Source organism: Camponotus floridanus, unplaced genomic scaffold (genome assembly GCF_003227725.1).
Source record: "Camponotus floridanus strain SB8 unplaced genomic scaffold, Cflo_v7.5 scaffold6, whole genome shotgun sequence".
Taxonomy (NCBI): domain Eukaryota; kingdom Metazoa; phylum Arthropoda; class Insecta; order Hymenoptera; family Formicidae; genus Camponotus; species Camponotus floridanus.
The window spans coordinates 2113356-2126057 of NW_020229769.1; the positions used below are offsets into that span (position 1 = coordinate 2113356).

General features: G+C 27.8%; 1 protein-coding gene across 2 annotated transcripts; it reads left to right on the plus strand.

The window, feature by feature from the left end:
* On the plus strand, positions 1–4221 carry LOC105252028 (elongation of very long chain fatty acids protein 7). Of its 2 annotated transcripts, none has more exons than XM_025413109.1 (7): positions 1–76; positions 1004–1052; positions 1405–1595; positions 1750–1830; positions 2108–2270; positions 2484–2623; positions 4057–4221. In XM_025413109.1, exons 2-7 carry the CDS (start codon positions 1007–1009, stop codon positions 4219–4221), a joined length of 786 nt encoding a protein of 261 aa, XP_025268894.1. In that variant the 5' UTR covers positions 1–76; positions 1004–1006. The 2 variants fall into 2 exon arrangements, with proteins under 2 accessions (XP_025268894.1, XP_025268895.1); XM_025413110.1 differs by lacking the exon at positions 4057–4221 and adding an exon at positions 3643–3866.
* The last annotated feature ends 8481 nt before the right edge of the window (positions 4222–12702 follow it).

Genomic DNA, 12702 nt, shown 5'->3' on the forward strand with positions numbered 1-12702 from the left:
AAAAGTTTAACGTGCAATTTTTCGTTGCAATTTAACTTGAAATTTGTGTTATAAACTTTTCGAAGAAGGATTAAAAGTGAGTATCAAATAGATAAATTATATGTGCGTTGAATTGTATTAGATGATTTTAACTTAAATGTGCACTTTTTTAAACAAAATAATCATTTTTTTAAATAAAATAGTTCTAATATAAATAATGTTCTTTAAAAAGCATATAGAAAATATAAAGAATATAGAAAGAACAAAGATACTTCGAATCATAAACTATCTATATCTATAAAATATCTTATTCTTCATATGTATCTTTTTTTACACACATACACACACACACACACACACACACAATATATATGTATATATTCTTTAATATATATTTTTAATATTAGTATTTCAATATTAGTAAAATAAAAGCAAGTGAAGATTTATTTCAGTACAATTGGATTGTAGTTTATGTAAAGATAAGAAATTATTTCAAGCCTCATAATTCGAAAAGTACTTAGCAAGAAAATATTTTATTATGGTGTTTTGGAAAGCTCTTGAGATGCTATAAAAACGTGCGATAAAAAATAGGAAGTTCCATTTAAGAAAACAAAGTTGAACTTCCTAAGACCATGATTCTTTCATTTAAAGTCAAACGGGTATGACACACCATTTAATAGAACTTTTAAAATTTTCGTCTGATACATTTTTTTTCAAAAATTTTATTTTGTTTTTGAGATATTATATACCCGTTTAGATATATGTATATAATAGATATTATATCGTTTCGGGGGAACTTTTGGCGGACTCTGTATATATATAATGTTTGACAATATTTACAATTATTTGGTTTCACTGATTAACTGTCTTACCAATAGTAATATATTTTACTTATATGGTAAATCTTATTCTCACTGCGTGGTTTTTATTTTTATATTGCCACTCAATTCAGATTTTCGCGCCGAATGCACAGGAACCTTAATATAAATAATAATTGTTTGTGTCTTATAATATTTATTCTTAGAATATGGAAATCATGGGCACTTATCACTATCTCATGGACGAAATTTCGGGTAAGTTAGATGAATAAGTAATGGAATAAAAATATATTTATGTGAAATATATATGATATGATATTATATTATATTATGTTATATTATATTGTATTATATTATATTATGAGTGAAAATAAATGAATGTAATATTTGACAGTATGTAATAACATGAATGGTATAGTTATTTCTTTGAATATATTGAAAAATTCTTTTTATTAAATTTATAGATAGTATTGTTAATTTCTTTTTTTTTATAACTGCATAATTATTCAAATTTTTCTATTTGTTATAATCATTTTTCATGAATTTAAATGCGTTATTGTATATATAGCACACATAATATTTCAAAACTTTTTTTTCTGTTTTGCAGATCCTAGAGTTTCTGATTGGCTATTTATGTCAAATCCATTTAGTGTAATACTAATTTTGTTCACTTATTTATTTTTTGTACTTTACTTTGGACCACGTTACATGAAGGACAAAAAACCTTATACGCTCAAAAAGATTATGATTTGTTACAATATTTCTATTACAATTGCAAATGTTATTGTATTTTATGGTGTAAGTATAATCAATAAATTATATATATATATATATATATATATATATATATATAGTATATATGATAAATATTTTTAGTTATAAATATTTCATGTTATTTTCTATTTATATTTTTAGGTTTAAAATTGCACTTAATGTATTTTCTGTTTTTTAGACACTAACATCAGGTTATACGACGCATCTTTCCATGGGATGTGAGCCTTTTATAATTTCAAATGATCCTATATCACTTAGTGTAAGTAACTGTATTAATGATTATAATAAAATTAAGTGTTATATATTACTAATATTTTTAAGTTTTCTTAAAAAAATTTAAAATAAAATTATATATAAAATATTTAAAAAATTAAAATATCTTTACACAAAAACCTCAATTTTTAACATAAATATAGCTAAATATAGTTAAAATTTGATCAATATAAAAATATTTAATATAAAAATTTTTTTTATAAAAACTGTGTATATTTGTATGTATGTGAGTGTACATGTGCATCAGTTTTTATTATGTATAGATGGCTCGATGGGTATGGTGGTATTTTACTCTGAAAATCATCGAGCTTGCGGATACTGTGATTTTTATCCTCAGAAAAAAATATAATCAAATATCGTTTCTTCACGTATATCATCATACAATAACTGTCATTACGACTTGGATTATTTGTAAATATGTACCTGGTACGTATTAGATAGTAATTTTAATAATTTAAAAATAATTAAAATTAAATCAATAATTTATTCATATCTCCATTATTCGAAAATATTTATAATTAAATATATACTGTATGCATATTAATATTTTGTTATGTTTAATATTCTGAAACAGGATCTTTTTTCCTACTTTTATAATCACAATAGATAATGATTAGATAAAATAAAGTATATGTATAGGTGGTATGTGGACTTTTGTAATGTTGCCCAATTGCGCAGTGCACGTAATCATGTACATGTATTATTTCTGTGCTTGTTTGGGGCCCGAAATGCAGAAGGTAGTCATTCCCTGGAAAAAATCTATGACAAGTTTGCAATTGGTACGTAGCGATTTTATATCATTTTATATTTGTTATATTCTGACAAATTTTTAATCATCGATTGAAAATAATTAGATTTTTTCGTTTGCTTTTTGATATTGACCAACCCTTTGTAAAACTTTTACAAAGTATTACAGATTCATGCGGACATATAAAATAGCGCGTTTTGCGTGATATGTTCATACATACGAACTTCATTGTGGTTACAGCGCTCCCATAACTTGATAACTGGCTTTTCACGAGGGATTGAAAAGCTCCGTAAGCGCTGCTTGCAGAATCACACGTGTTCTCGTCGAATCCCAATTCGGTTTGCATTTGAGCGTAACAACGAGGGGCGGGGTAAAATGGGTGGACGAAGGCTCGTGGTACCGTTTTTAATTAAATAATCCGTTACCAGAGAATTTTTATTTCCGGCGATATCGACGGAACGATTTATCGGGTTACGTAGTTGTTTAATTTCGCGCGGAGTTTTTGCGCTCTAGAATTCCTGTCAAAGGTTGGACGAGGGCAAAATGCTTTTTTACATGTAATACATACATATATATATATATATATATATATATATATGTAATGTGTGTGTGTGTGTGTGTAATATATATATATATATATATATATATATATATATAAAATTTATATTTTTAAAAATATTTATGTATATGTTTCTCTTAGTAGGTGTTATTTTTACATGGTAACAAATATTTATTTATATGTCTTCTGAAATTTTATTAATATATGTAATTTTCTATATATTTATATATATATATATATATATTTATAATATATATATATATATATATATATATATATATATTGCTTTTGCAAATTTCTAGCAAAATATAAAATAGTTTGTGTGTGTGTGTGTCATGTGCGATCACGAGGATTATATTATATTAAAAAATCATATTTTAAAATATTATCAAAAACATTTGATTATATAATATATTTAAAAAATGGGTACAAATAAATGTATCTATGTGCCTTTATCACAGTGAAAATTGACATAATATTTTTTATTTCAGATTCAATTTGCTATCATGGTGACCCATATGTTTCAAACGCTTCTACCATCCTGCGAACCACGCGGAACCATTAGCATACTTTATCATGTCTCAACTTTGCTTCGCGTTTTATTTGTTCTTAGACTATTATAGGAAGTCGTACTTGAGAAAAAAAATTGAGTAAACGAGTAATATCTTATGATGACGTTCTAGTTAATCAAAAGTTGATTCCTGTTTGTATGGATTTATATTTTTTATGTAAATTATATATTCCAATTAGTTTAAATTAGTAAATTCAAAAAAAAAAATTTTTATTTAAATTATATTAAAAAAATCATATTAAAATAATCAAAAAATATATAATAATTTAAAAATACAAATAAATGTATTATGGCCTTTATCACAGTGAAATTGACATAATATTTTTTATTTCAGATTCAATTTGCTATCATGGTGACCCATATGTTTCAAACGCTTCTACCATCCTGCGAACCAACGCGGAAACCATTAGCATACTTTATCATGTCTCAACTTTGCTTCGCGTTTTATTTGTTCTTAGACTATTATAGGAAGTCGTACTTGAGAAAAAAAATTGAGTAAACGAGTATATTTATGATTTTTTATTTTTTTTTATTTTATCATTTTTGTAAATGATAAAATCTCTTAAGTATTTTTTCAATTCCCAATTAGTTTAAATAGTAGAATCTCAAATTCTCGATTATTTGTAACAAACAAATGATCGACAAATTCAAACAAATTAAATGAAAATTTGAATAATTTCAGGAATCACGTAAATTATTATCGTAAGTTGCAAATAGTACAAAACTTTTTTTAAATATAGTATATGTTGTTCATTATAGTTTTTTGTTGTGCTATATATATACTTGATTTAATTAGCATTATTATTTTGAAGTAAAAAAATACTGTTAGAAAATATGATTTTAATTTGTGAATATTAATTTCATTTGCATATATTTGCGAATATATTTCGAGATTCTATGAAATATGCTTCTAATCTCATTACAGAATCTGATATTTTTATGCAACAAATACACATAATTCATATAATTCGTCACTTTTATAAAAAAAATTTGCACTATTTTTATTATTTATTATTTAAGTATTAATATAATTGCTGTAAAAACAAAGTGGAGCATAAGAATAGAATTAAATATGATTTATCTTGCATCTCAAAAGAGAAAGAGTTAAGAAAGACATACACACGCATAAAGAACACACATAAGTCAACAAAATGATATATGTTACGTTGCTCGTAATGCTCTCGTGTTACGTCGTCAGCTCAGATTTTATTCGCAAGGCTATCGTACTGTCGAATTCTCTTCTTCTTTCTTATTTGCTTTGCCTTATACAATGTTCTAGATAACGTTCTGTTAATGTCGTAAATATAATATACCGAATACACATGAATTTTATTTGTTTTTTTTTCTGTTTTCATTCTTTCTTACATCATGAGAATTTTGCCATTGAAAATAAAGGATATTTCGGAAAGCTATCGAAATATTAAAAAAAAAATTATACTTAGGAAAACTTCAATTTCTGTTATCATTTCCGAAAACAATTGCTTAAACTTTCTTAACATGATTATTTTTCGTAAGTCGTAAGAATTCCGATATTCGAGCTCGCACAGCTTTTCCCTGGTCGAAAGTATCCTGTGCAATCCCGTGCTATTCTCATACGTAGTTGAATATATACATATGTGCATGTTGTGTTCTATGCTGATACGCGTGTGTCCGGGAAAATTGCATTACCTTACTCGACTGTTTTCCCGGCCGACTGACATTAGCATAGCGGATTAGTGCGTCCATGGCTTTAAGTCGACACGCATGGCCTCACGCCGATAAGACTTTATTAACGTCTCCTGTATTTATCCCATGCTTCAAGCGGCGACCCCTTTCTGCATAGAATGTCCTTCCCTTTATAGGTTCTCGCCGTATACGCGATAGGCTAATCCTTTCCATGTATGTAATAATTCCATATATCTTTAATATATATTATGCATATTACCACATATTATTTTGTTCCTGTTATTTAATATAACAGTTTCATATTATTTCCTAAACAACGAGGAATGTTGGGGATAGATTATTATTACACCTGAGCAATAGGGAGTAATTATTCTTTTCTTATTTAACTAGCAATTGCGAATTGCTTTTCAACGTAATAATTATCGTGTTTATCATTTAATATTTAGCGTGAATTATTATTTGGTGCTGAACATATTAGGGCAGCGATGATTTATTTACTTCGAGTAGTCAGAATATAAAGAATTGAGGATTGCGTAAGAATGTATTAAACTTGGTTTGATATACTAAAGAAAGGGAGACTCGTGCCGAAAATACAAGAAGGGTGGATTATCAAAGTTAAAATTTCACCACTGTTTTGACGCATTTCTGTTGAATTTATTTAATCGAAACAGGTCGACCGTTCAATTTCGGCATTATAACGATATCGTCTTATTTATATTTAACAAGTTACTTTAACCAAAACGTGATAAAGCGGGAAAGAAAGACTTATAAAGAGATAATTTATTTTTTTTTTTTTTTTTTTTTTTTTTTTTTTTTTTTTTTTTTTTTTTTTTTTTTTTTTTTTTTTTTTTTTTTTTTTTTTTTTTTTTTTTTTTTTTTTTTTTTTTTTTTTAGCTAAGTATAAAGTCAGAGAAAAAAAAAAACGTAATATAATCGTTAAAAAAAAAAAAAAAAAAAAAATACAATTCTGTTAAACTAAAAAACGGAATAAAACGGGAAAAAAAGAAAGACTTATAAATATTTAATATAAAAATATATATTTAAATATATGCTTATTAATATTATTATAATATTATAAATAATAAAATAAAATTATTTAAAATATTAAGTATTATAAATATTAAAGTATATATATATTATATATATATATATAATATATATATATATATAAAATTTAAAAATTATAAATTTTGAAGCATCAAAAAAAAATATCTTTATATAGAAAGCACTTTTACGACTAAAAAGTTTGTTTATATTATCAAGAGATATATAAATATAATTGCAATATAATGCTATAATTATATTTTATATCTTTACATAATTTTATCTATATTTTCTACTTTTTAAATCTGGTTAAGAAACGCAGATATTATATGTAATATCGATCGCGTTATTTCGCTGCTATTTAGCGTGCGTATGGCAAAACGCATATGGTAATATCATGGTGCATAATATATGGTAGCAGCGGCACTTATTTTTGGAAAATTTTAATATTGCACCCGGTGTCATTATTACCAGCTATGCCTCGTGACGGCGGTGCAGCCAATTCTGTGAAATTTATAAGGTAGCACCCTCGGCATGTAGTCGCCGCTCCCATATTACGATCCTCCGTTACGATCGCCCAGTATACGACGTAATTGGTTGCTTAAATACCAAAGTACATATATACATAATTGCGTATGTGTGTGTAGCACCTATTGGAATGGCAATGTGTAGACTAAGCCAGGTAGTTTCGGCTCTTTGGTACAGCATTGAACTATGAATAGAAACCTCGCTCGCAAATTGTCGATTTTTAACGTATATCTTTTGGTACCAGTAACTTACAACATTGATTATGATCCAATGTACGCTTGGATCAAGTTGTAGCAAAGCGCAAGTTTAGGAAAATAATGGCAAAACTGATACAAGATCGATTGCTCGAACGCTTGCGAAAGGAAATAAATTTCTTTACATGCTTAATCCAATTTGCTTCTACTTATTGCAACTAATATAATGCTTATTTCAAATATCATAAACAAGTCATAATTTTGAATTATTCATTTTTGCGTTTCAGAAATTTTTGCATTTCGAGAATGTTAACCGAACAGGGTTGAATAAATGCGACATTATTAATCTCATATCATTAAAAATCCACAGATGTTTCGAAGCGGTCTTTAAATCTTGTCAAGACAATTTCGTAGATGAAAGATTATACCGTATATTGCGGAAATCGTAACGCTGCCGGAACGTAATAGAGGAGTCCACCGTATTTATGATCGGTGTAAAACATCGGGCCCATGCCGACTTGTTCCGAGCGAGAAAATTTCACGGCAACACGTGGCACCGCAGCGGAATTTAATAACATCGCGTACGGACTCGGGACCGTTTAGAATTTAATACTAATTTAAAAGAGATTAGTTCCGTATCCGACGCCAGACAAGGATCACTACCCTCTCAGACAGCCCTTTCGCAGGAGGTGAATTTCAGGGACAACGAGCGAGCGCAGAAGCGCAGTTCCCACGGGGGAAGCGGCTTAATTAATTGAACTTAATTTAAATTTAATTTAATTTCCTCTACCTCTTTGCACATCGTCGGAAGCACACGCGTCCGCCGCATGTCTTGCGTGCCGGTACGATCGCACAAAATAGGCGGCTGTATTTATAAACGGGACGAGCAATAATACGAGATATAATACTTTTTTATAGTCTGCGCTTTAAAGCTGCCATCGAATTATTTTGCTCAAAAAAAGTATTATTTTTTCTGAAAATTAATTAGTGCAATTTCTGTAAGCTAATTTTTTTTATTTTTTTTGCGTAAAAATCTTCATGTAATTCAAATTTCTATTAACTATCACGTTATTTATTGAAAAATCTTCTTTTGGAAAGGGTTTCTTTACCTTCGATTATTGTCGATTATTGAAAAAATGTAAAAATCTTTTCTCTACAGCCGGTTGCAGTAATTTCTTAACCAAAACGTCAACATACTAAAAGCCGGTGAAGATTAATGAACGCGAAGCTGAGATGAGACGAGGAAGACATTACGTGAAATGAGGATTAAAAAGAAATACTAAAGAAATCGGGTTCGCAGGCAACACCTCGGTTTTTTTCTTCTCGTTGCGATTTTACATCTTAAATGGCGAAGAGCTCGTTGTAGTTTGAAAGGCACGCATAACGCAAGATGATTTACTTCGGGTGTAAATCATGGGCTGTTTGCAAGAGAGGTACCGCCAAAATTTACCACAACGGCCCGTCGAGAAGAGAGAATTTCGATTTCAGGCCGCGCACGCGAGCCTTCTCGCGAATATTGAGGAAGTTTCTTTTTCCGTCCCGGAAATCCATCCCGAGTAAAACTTGGATTGTTCCTTCTTCTCGCGATGCGGCCGTTAGAATGAAACTGAGGGTTAGAGGCAGGGATTCCAGGGGGTGAGCAAGGAGAGGGGAGAGAAAAACTGATTGGAATAAAAACTTTGAATATTTACAACTAGGATTGGGGATCTCGAACAGCCCATTCGAATTTATTAGAGAATATCGATGAAATTCTGTGTCGCGCAGGATTTAAGACTTTCAGTTGAAAGAACGAGAGTGGCTGCATGTGGCTAGAAAAATTCCAGAAAAGCACGGTAAGCGAAAAAGTTTATGAATCGTAAGATTCGTCAAGTGAACGTATACGAACGTATACGTGAATAATATAATATATATATATATATATATATATATATATATACAGGGTCTACCAAAAGTGTGGAAACCCTAAATATCTCGGAAAATATACGTTTTACAGAAAAGTGTTTCCAACAAAAGTTGTAGGGTTTAAGAAGATCTATATACTGATTCTATCAGTTTGACCTTGGATGGCGTCGTCAAGGTCAGGTCAAGGTCACATTGACTTTTTTAAATGACACCCCCTACATTTGATTGCATATTCTTATAGCTTAATTCAAGAGCTTTCCAAAACACTATAATAATGTTCATTTTTATTAAGTACTTTGCGAGTTATGAGGGTTGAAATAATTTCTTAATTTTACATAAACCATAAAATATCTAGTAAACCATTCATTTTTCGATTATCTTACCTTCATACTTTTATGTACAAAATAATGAAAGGAATCAATTGGTGTAAAGAAAACATACAGTTGTTTTTAAGAAAAAATATGGAATTGTTAATTGCAAATTACATATTTTTTCTTAGAAACAACTATGTGTTTTCTTTACACCAATTGATTCCTCTCATTAATTTGTACATAAAAGTATGAAGGTAAGATAATCGAAAAATGAATGGTTTACTAGATATTTTATGGTTTATGTAAAATTAAGAAATTATTTCAACCCTCATAACTCGCAAAGTACTTAATAAAAATGAACATTATTATAGTGTTTTGGAAAGCTCTTGAATTAAGCTATAAGAATATGCAATCAAATGTAGGGGGTGTCATTTAAAAAAGTCAATGTGACCTTGACCTGACCTTGACCTGACCTTGACGACGCCATCCAAGGTCAAACTGATAGAATCAGTATATAGATCTTCTTAAACCCTACAACTTTTGTTGGAAACACTTTTCTGTAAAACGTATATTTTCCGAGATATTTAGGGGTTTCCACACTTTGGGTAGACCCTGTATATATATTATATATATATATATATATATATATATATATATATATATATAAACACTTATAATTAATATAAGTAACATAATTTTCAGAGAAGTTAATTTTTCTTTGAATGAAATTAAATACCGATATATTATCGCACACAAAAACTTTCTCTTTATACAGGTAACTTATATATATGTATGTATGTATTGATTCGTGAATATGCATCGACAAAGTACGGTGAATTAGTTTGATCCGCAAAAAATGTTTGATCATTTTGTCAGAGGCTCCTCCCTTTCGATTCAAAGTTTTTATCTTAACTAGAGCCATAGTTAAACTTCGCTGGAGTAATTTACTGACTTGTATAAAAAATGAATACTAACTTTTTGTTTAGTGCCTTGCTCTTGACTAAAGGAACTAGATTTAGTAGCTTCGCATAATTTTATAAAACCTGAAGAAGAGTTTTAGAAAAGCTAATCTTTCTTTTACGTATAAACTTCCTTGCAGTTGAATAGCAGTAATAACAAATTTATCGTGTTTTACATATATATATATATATTGTATATATATCTCGAGCGATGTGTTTTGTTATTAAATTCTTACTATATCACAGATTAATCATGAAAATTTCAAATAAACATTGCATCAAATGAACTAGCTAAGATTGATTGAAGTTAATATCTAAAATTATGAAATATGTGATTAGATATGAATAGTTTTAACAGATCAGATCGTAAAACGTAACATATTAAATTATTGCCTTGATGCGTATTGATACATAAATTTTATAAGATGGCTAGACATAAAAATTTATTTAGAATCTGAAGCATCGATCAATCAAAATAATTTATTCATAATAATATGATTAATTATGAAATAATTATATTGATTTAGTTGTTCTTATTTTATCACATCATCAATTTTAACAATCATTAATTATTATATATAATTTCCCGCTTCTCTCTCTCTTTCTCTCTCTCTCTCTCTTTTTCTAAATGATACATTTATATATTTATGTTATTATTTATTTAGTATTTTACAATATTAATAAGATTCGCTACAATTATAGGGTCTGTATTAAAAAAATTGTTTTTTTATTTTACTTTATAAAAGAACAATGTAATAATCCAATTACTAAAATATTAAGAGAATTACTATTTATAGAATTACTATTTATATAAATTCTTTTATACATATATATAAATTGTTTATATGTTTTTATATAAAGAAAGAGATAAAACATTTATCGTTTCTTAGATACGTAAATCGATCTATTATCCGACTAATGTCGATAATCTTATCCGTTTAATCATATGCTCCATATCGCTACTCACATGCTTTATGCAAAGACAGGATTCTGATATCCGTGCAAATGATAATGCTCTGTTTCCTGCTATCGCTGGAAGGGCAGGGAGTTACGGCGTACAACTCGTCTTCGAGATAAATGGATTACAACCTACTACGCGTATCGAACCGAAATTAATTCAGTCACGATCGTCGTAGAGCGTTGAGAAGAGGAACGGGAGAGGAGGAATGGATGCGAAAAAGGTAGAAAAAAAGATACATCTACTTATCCCGATGGCATCATCGACTGCGAAAACGTGGAGAAAGGATAGTAGAAAGTGTCATTGATATTATAGCTAATGAGGGAGAACGAGAATAATGTCGTTATAATAAGTAGCGGCAAGGTAGTATTTTATAATGCGAATATTTTGCGTTTCTAAAGGACTTTAAATGTTTTCGAGAACGTTAAGTGACTCGGAGTGGAAGCCAGATAGCATTTTATTGTCATCAACTAACCGCTATCACAAAATACCGCCGTTTAGCCGTTCTGGTAGATCAGCTTAGTACTTTGGCGGTGCGTACGTGACAATTTTTCAGATCAAGATTAGCATAGCGACGTTTCAAGTCACGTTAAATAACATAAATAAATTTCTTATCATTTCATGGCATTAACAACTCCCAATTATTTTAAACAAGCAAGTAAAAATGTAATTAATAAACTTTTAATTATGATTAAAAATAATATAATTTATTGTGAATATAAATAATTTGATTTCCTTAAAGATAAAATATTATTCTATAATAAAATAATAATAATAGCCTATAATTTTGTGATACTGGATGATTAAGCAAATAAAATTTTTATTATTGTAATAATAATAATAAAACTCATAATAAATAATTCTTTATTAATGTGTTTTATATATATATATATATATATATATATATATATATATATAATTTATTTATGAATAATTTTTATTTAAATAAATATTTTAATATACTTCAACAAATTTATTTCAATTTAAATTAAGTGATAATTCAAAACGAGTTTATTTATAAGAATATTAATTTTGGAGGTTAAGAATATATAATTAAACAATTATTTTGTTGAAAAATTATTATTAGAGTTAAATATATATAAATATATTTATAAAAATTTTTATTTATAATATAAGATATTTATTTAGATTTTGAAAATATTTTTAGATATTTAGAAAATATTTAGAAAATATTTATTTAGATTTATAAAATTAATGTTATTAGGGATCATATAATTATTTATTTATAATTTATTTATAACTATATAATTATTTATTTATTTATAGTGATACATTAATAAATTGAACATATTGAGAACAAAACAAATTATAATAATCCATTTATTAAAATTAATATGGAATATGAAGAGAATATACAGTATTTCCCTTGTATATTGTGTTAAGTATATTTCGATAGTT

Coding starts and splice junctions, on each gene's coding strand:
- LOC105252028 (XM_025413109.1), top strand. CDS start 1,007: ATGGAAATCATGGGCACTTATCACTATCTCATGGACGAAATTTCGG. Junction 1,596..1,749: donor ATGTTATTGTATTTTATGGT/GTAAGTATAATC, acceptor TCTGTTTTTTAG/ACACTAACATCAGGTTATAC. Junction 2,271..2,483: donor TATTTGTAAATATGTACCTG/GTACGTATTAGA, acceptor GTATATGTATAG/GTGGTATGTGGACTTTTGTA.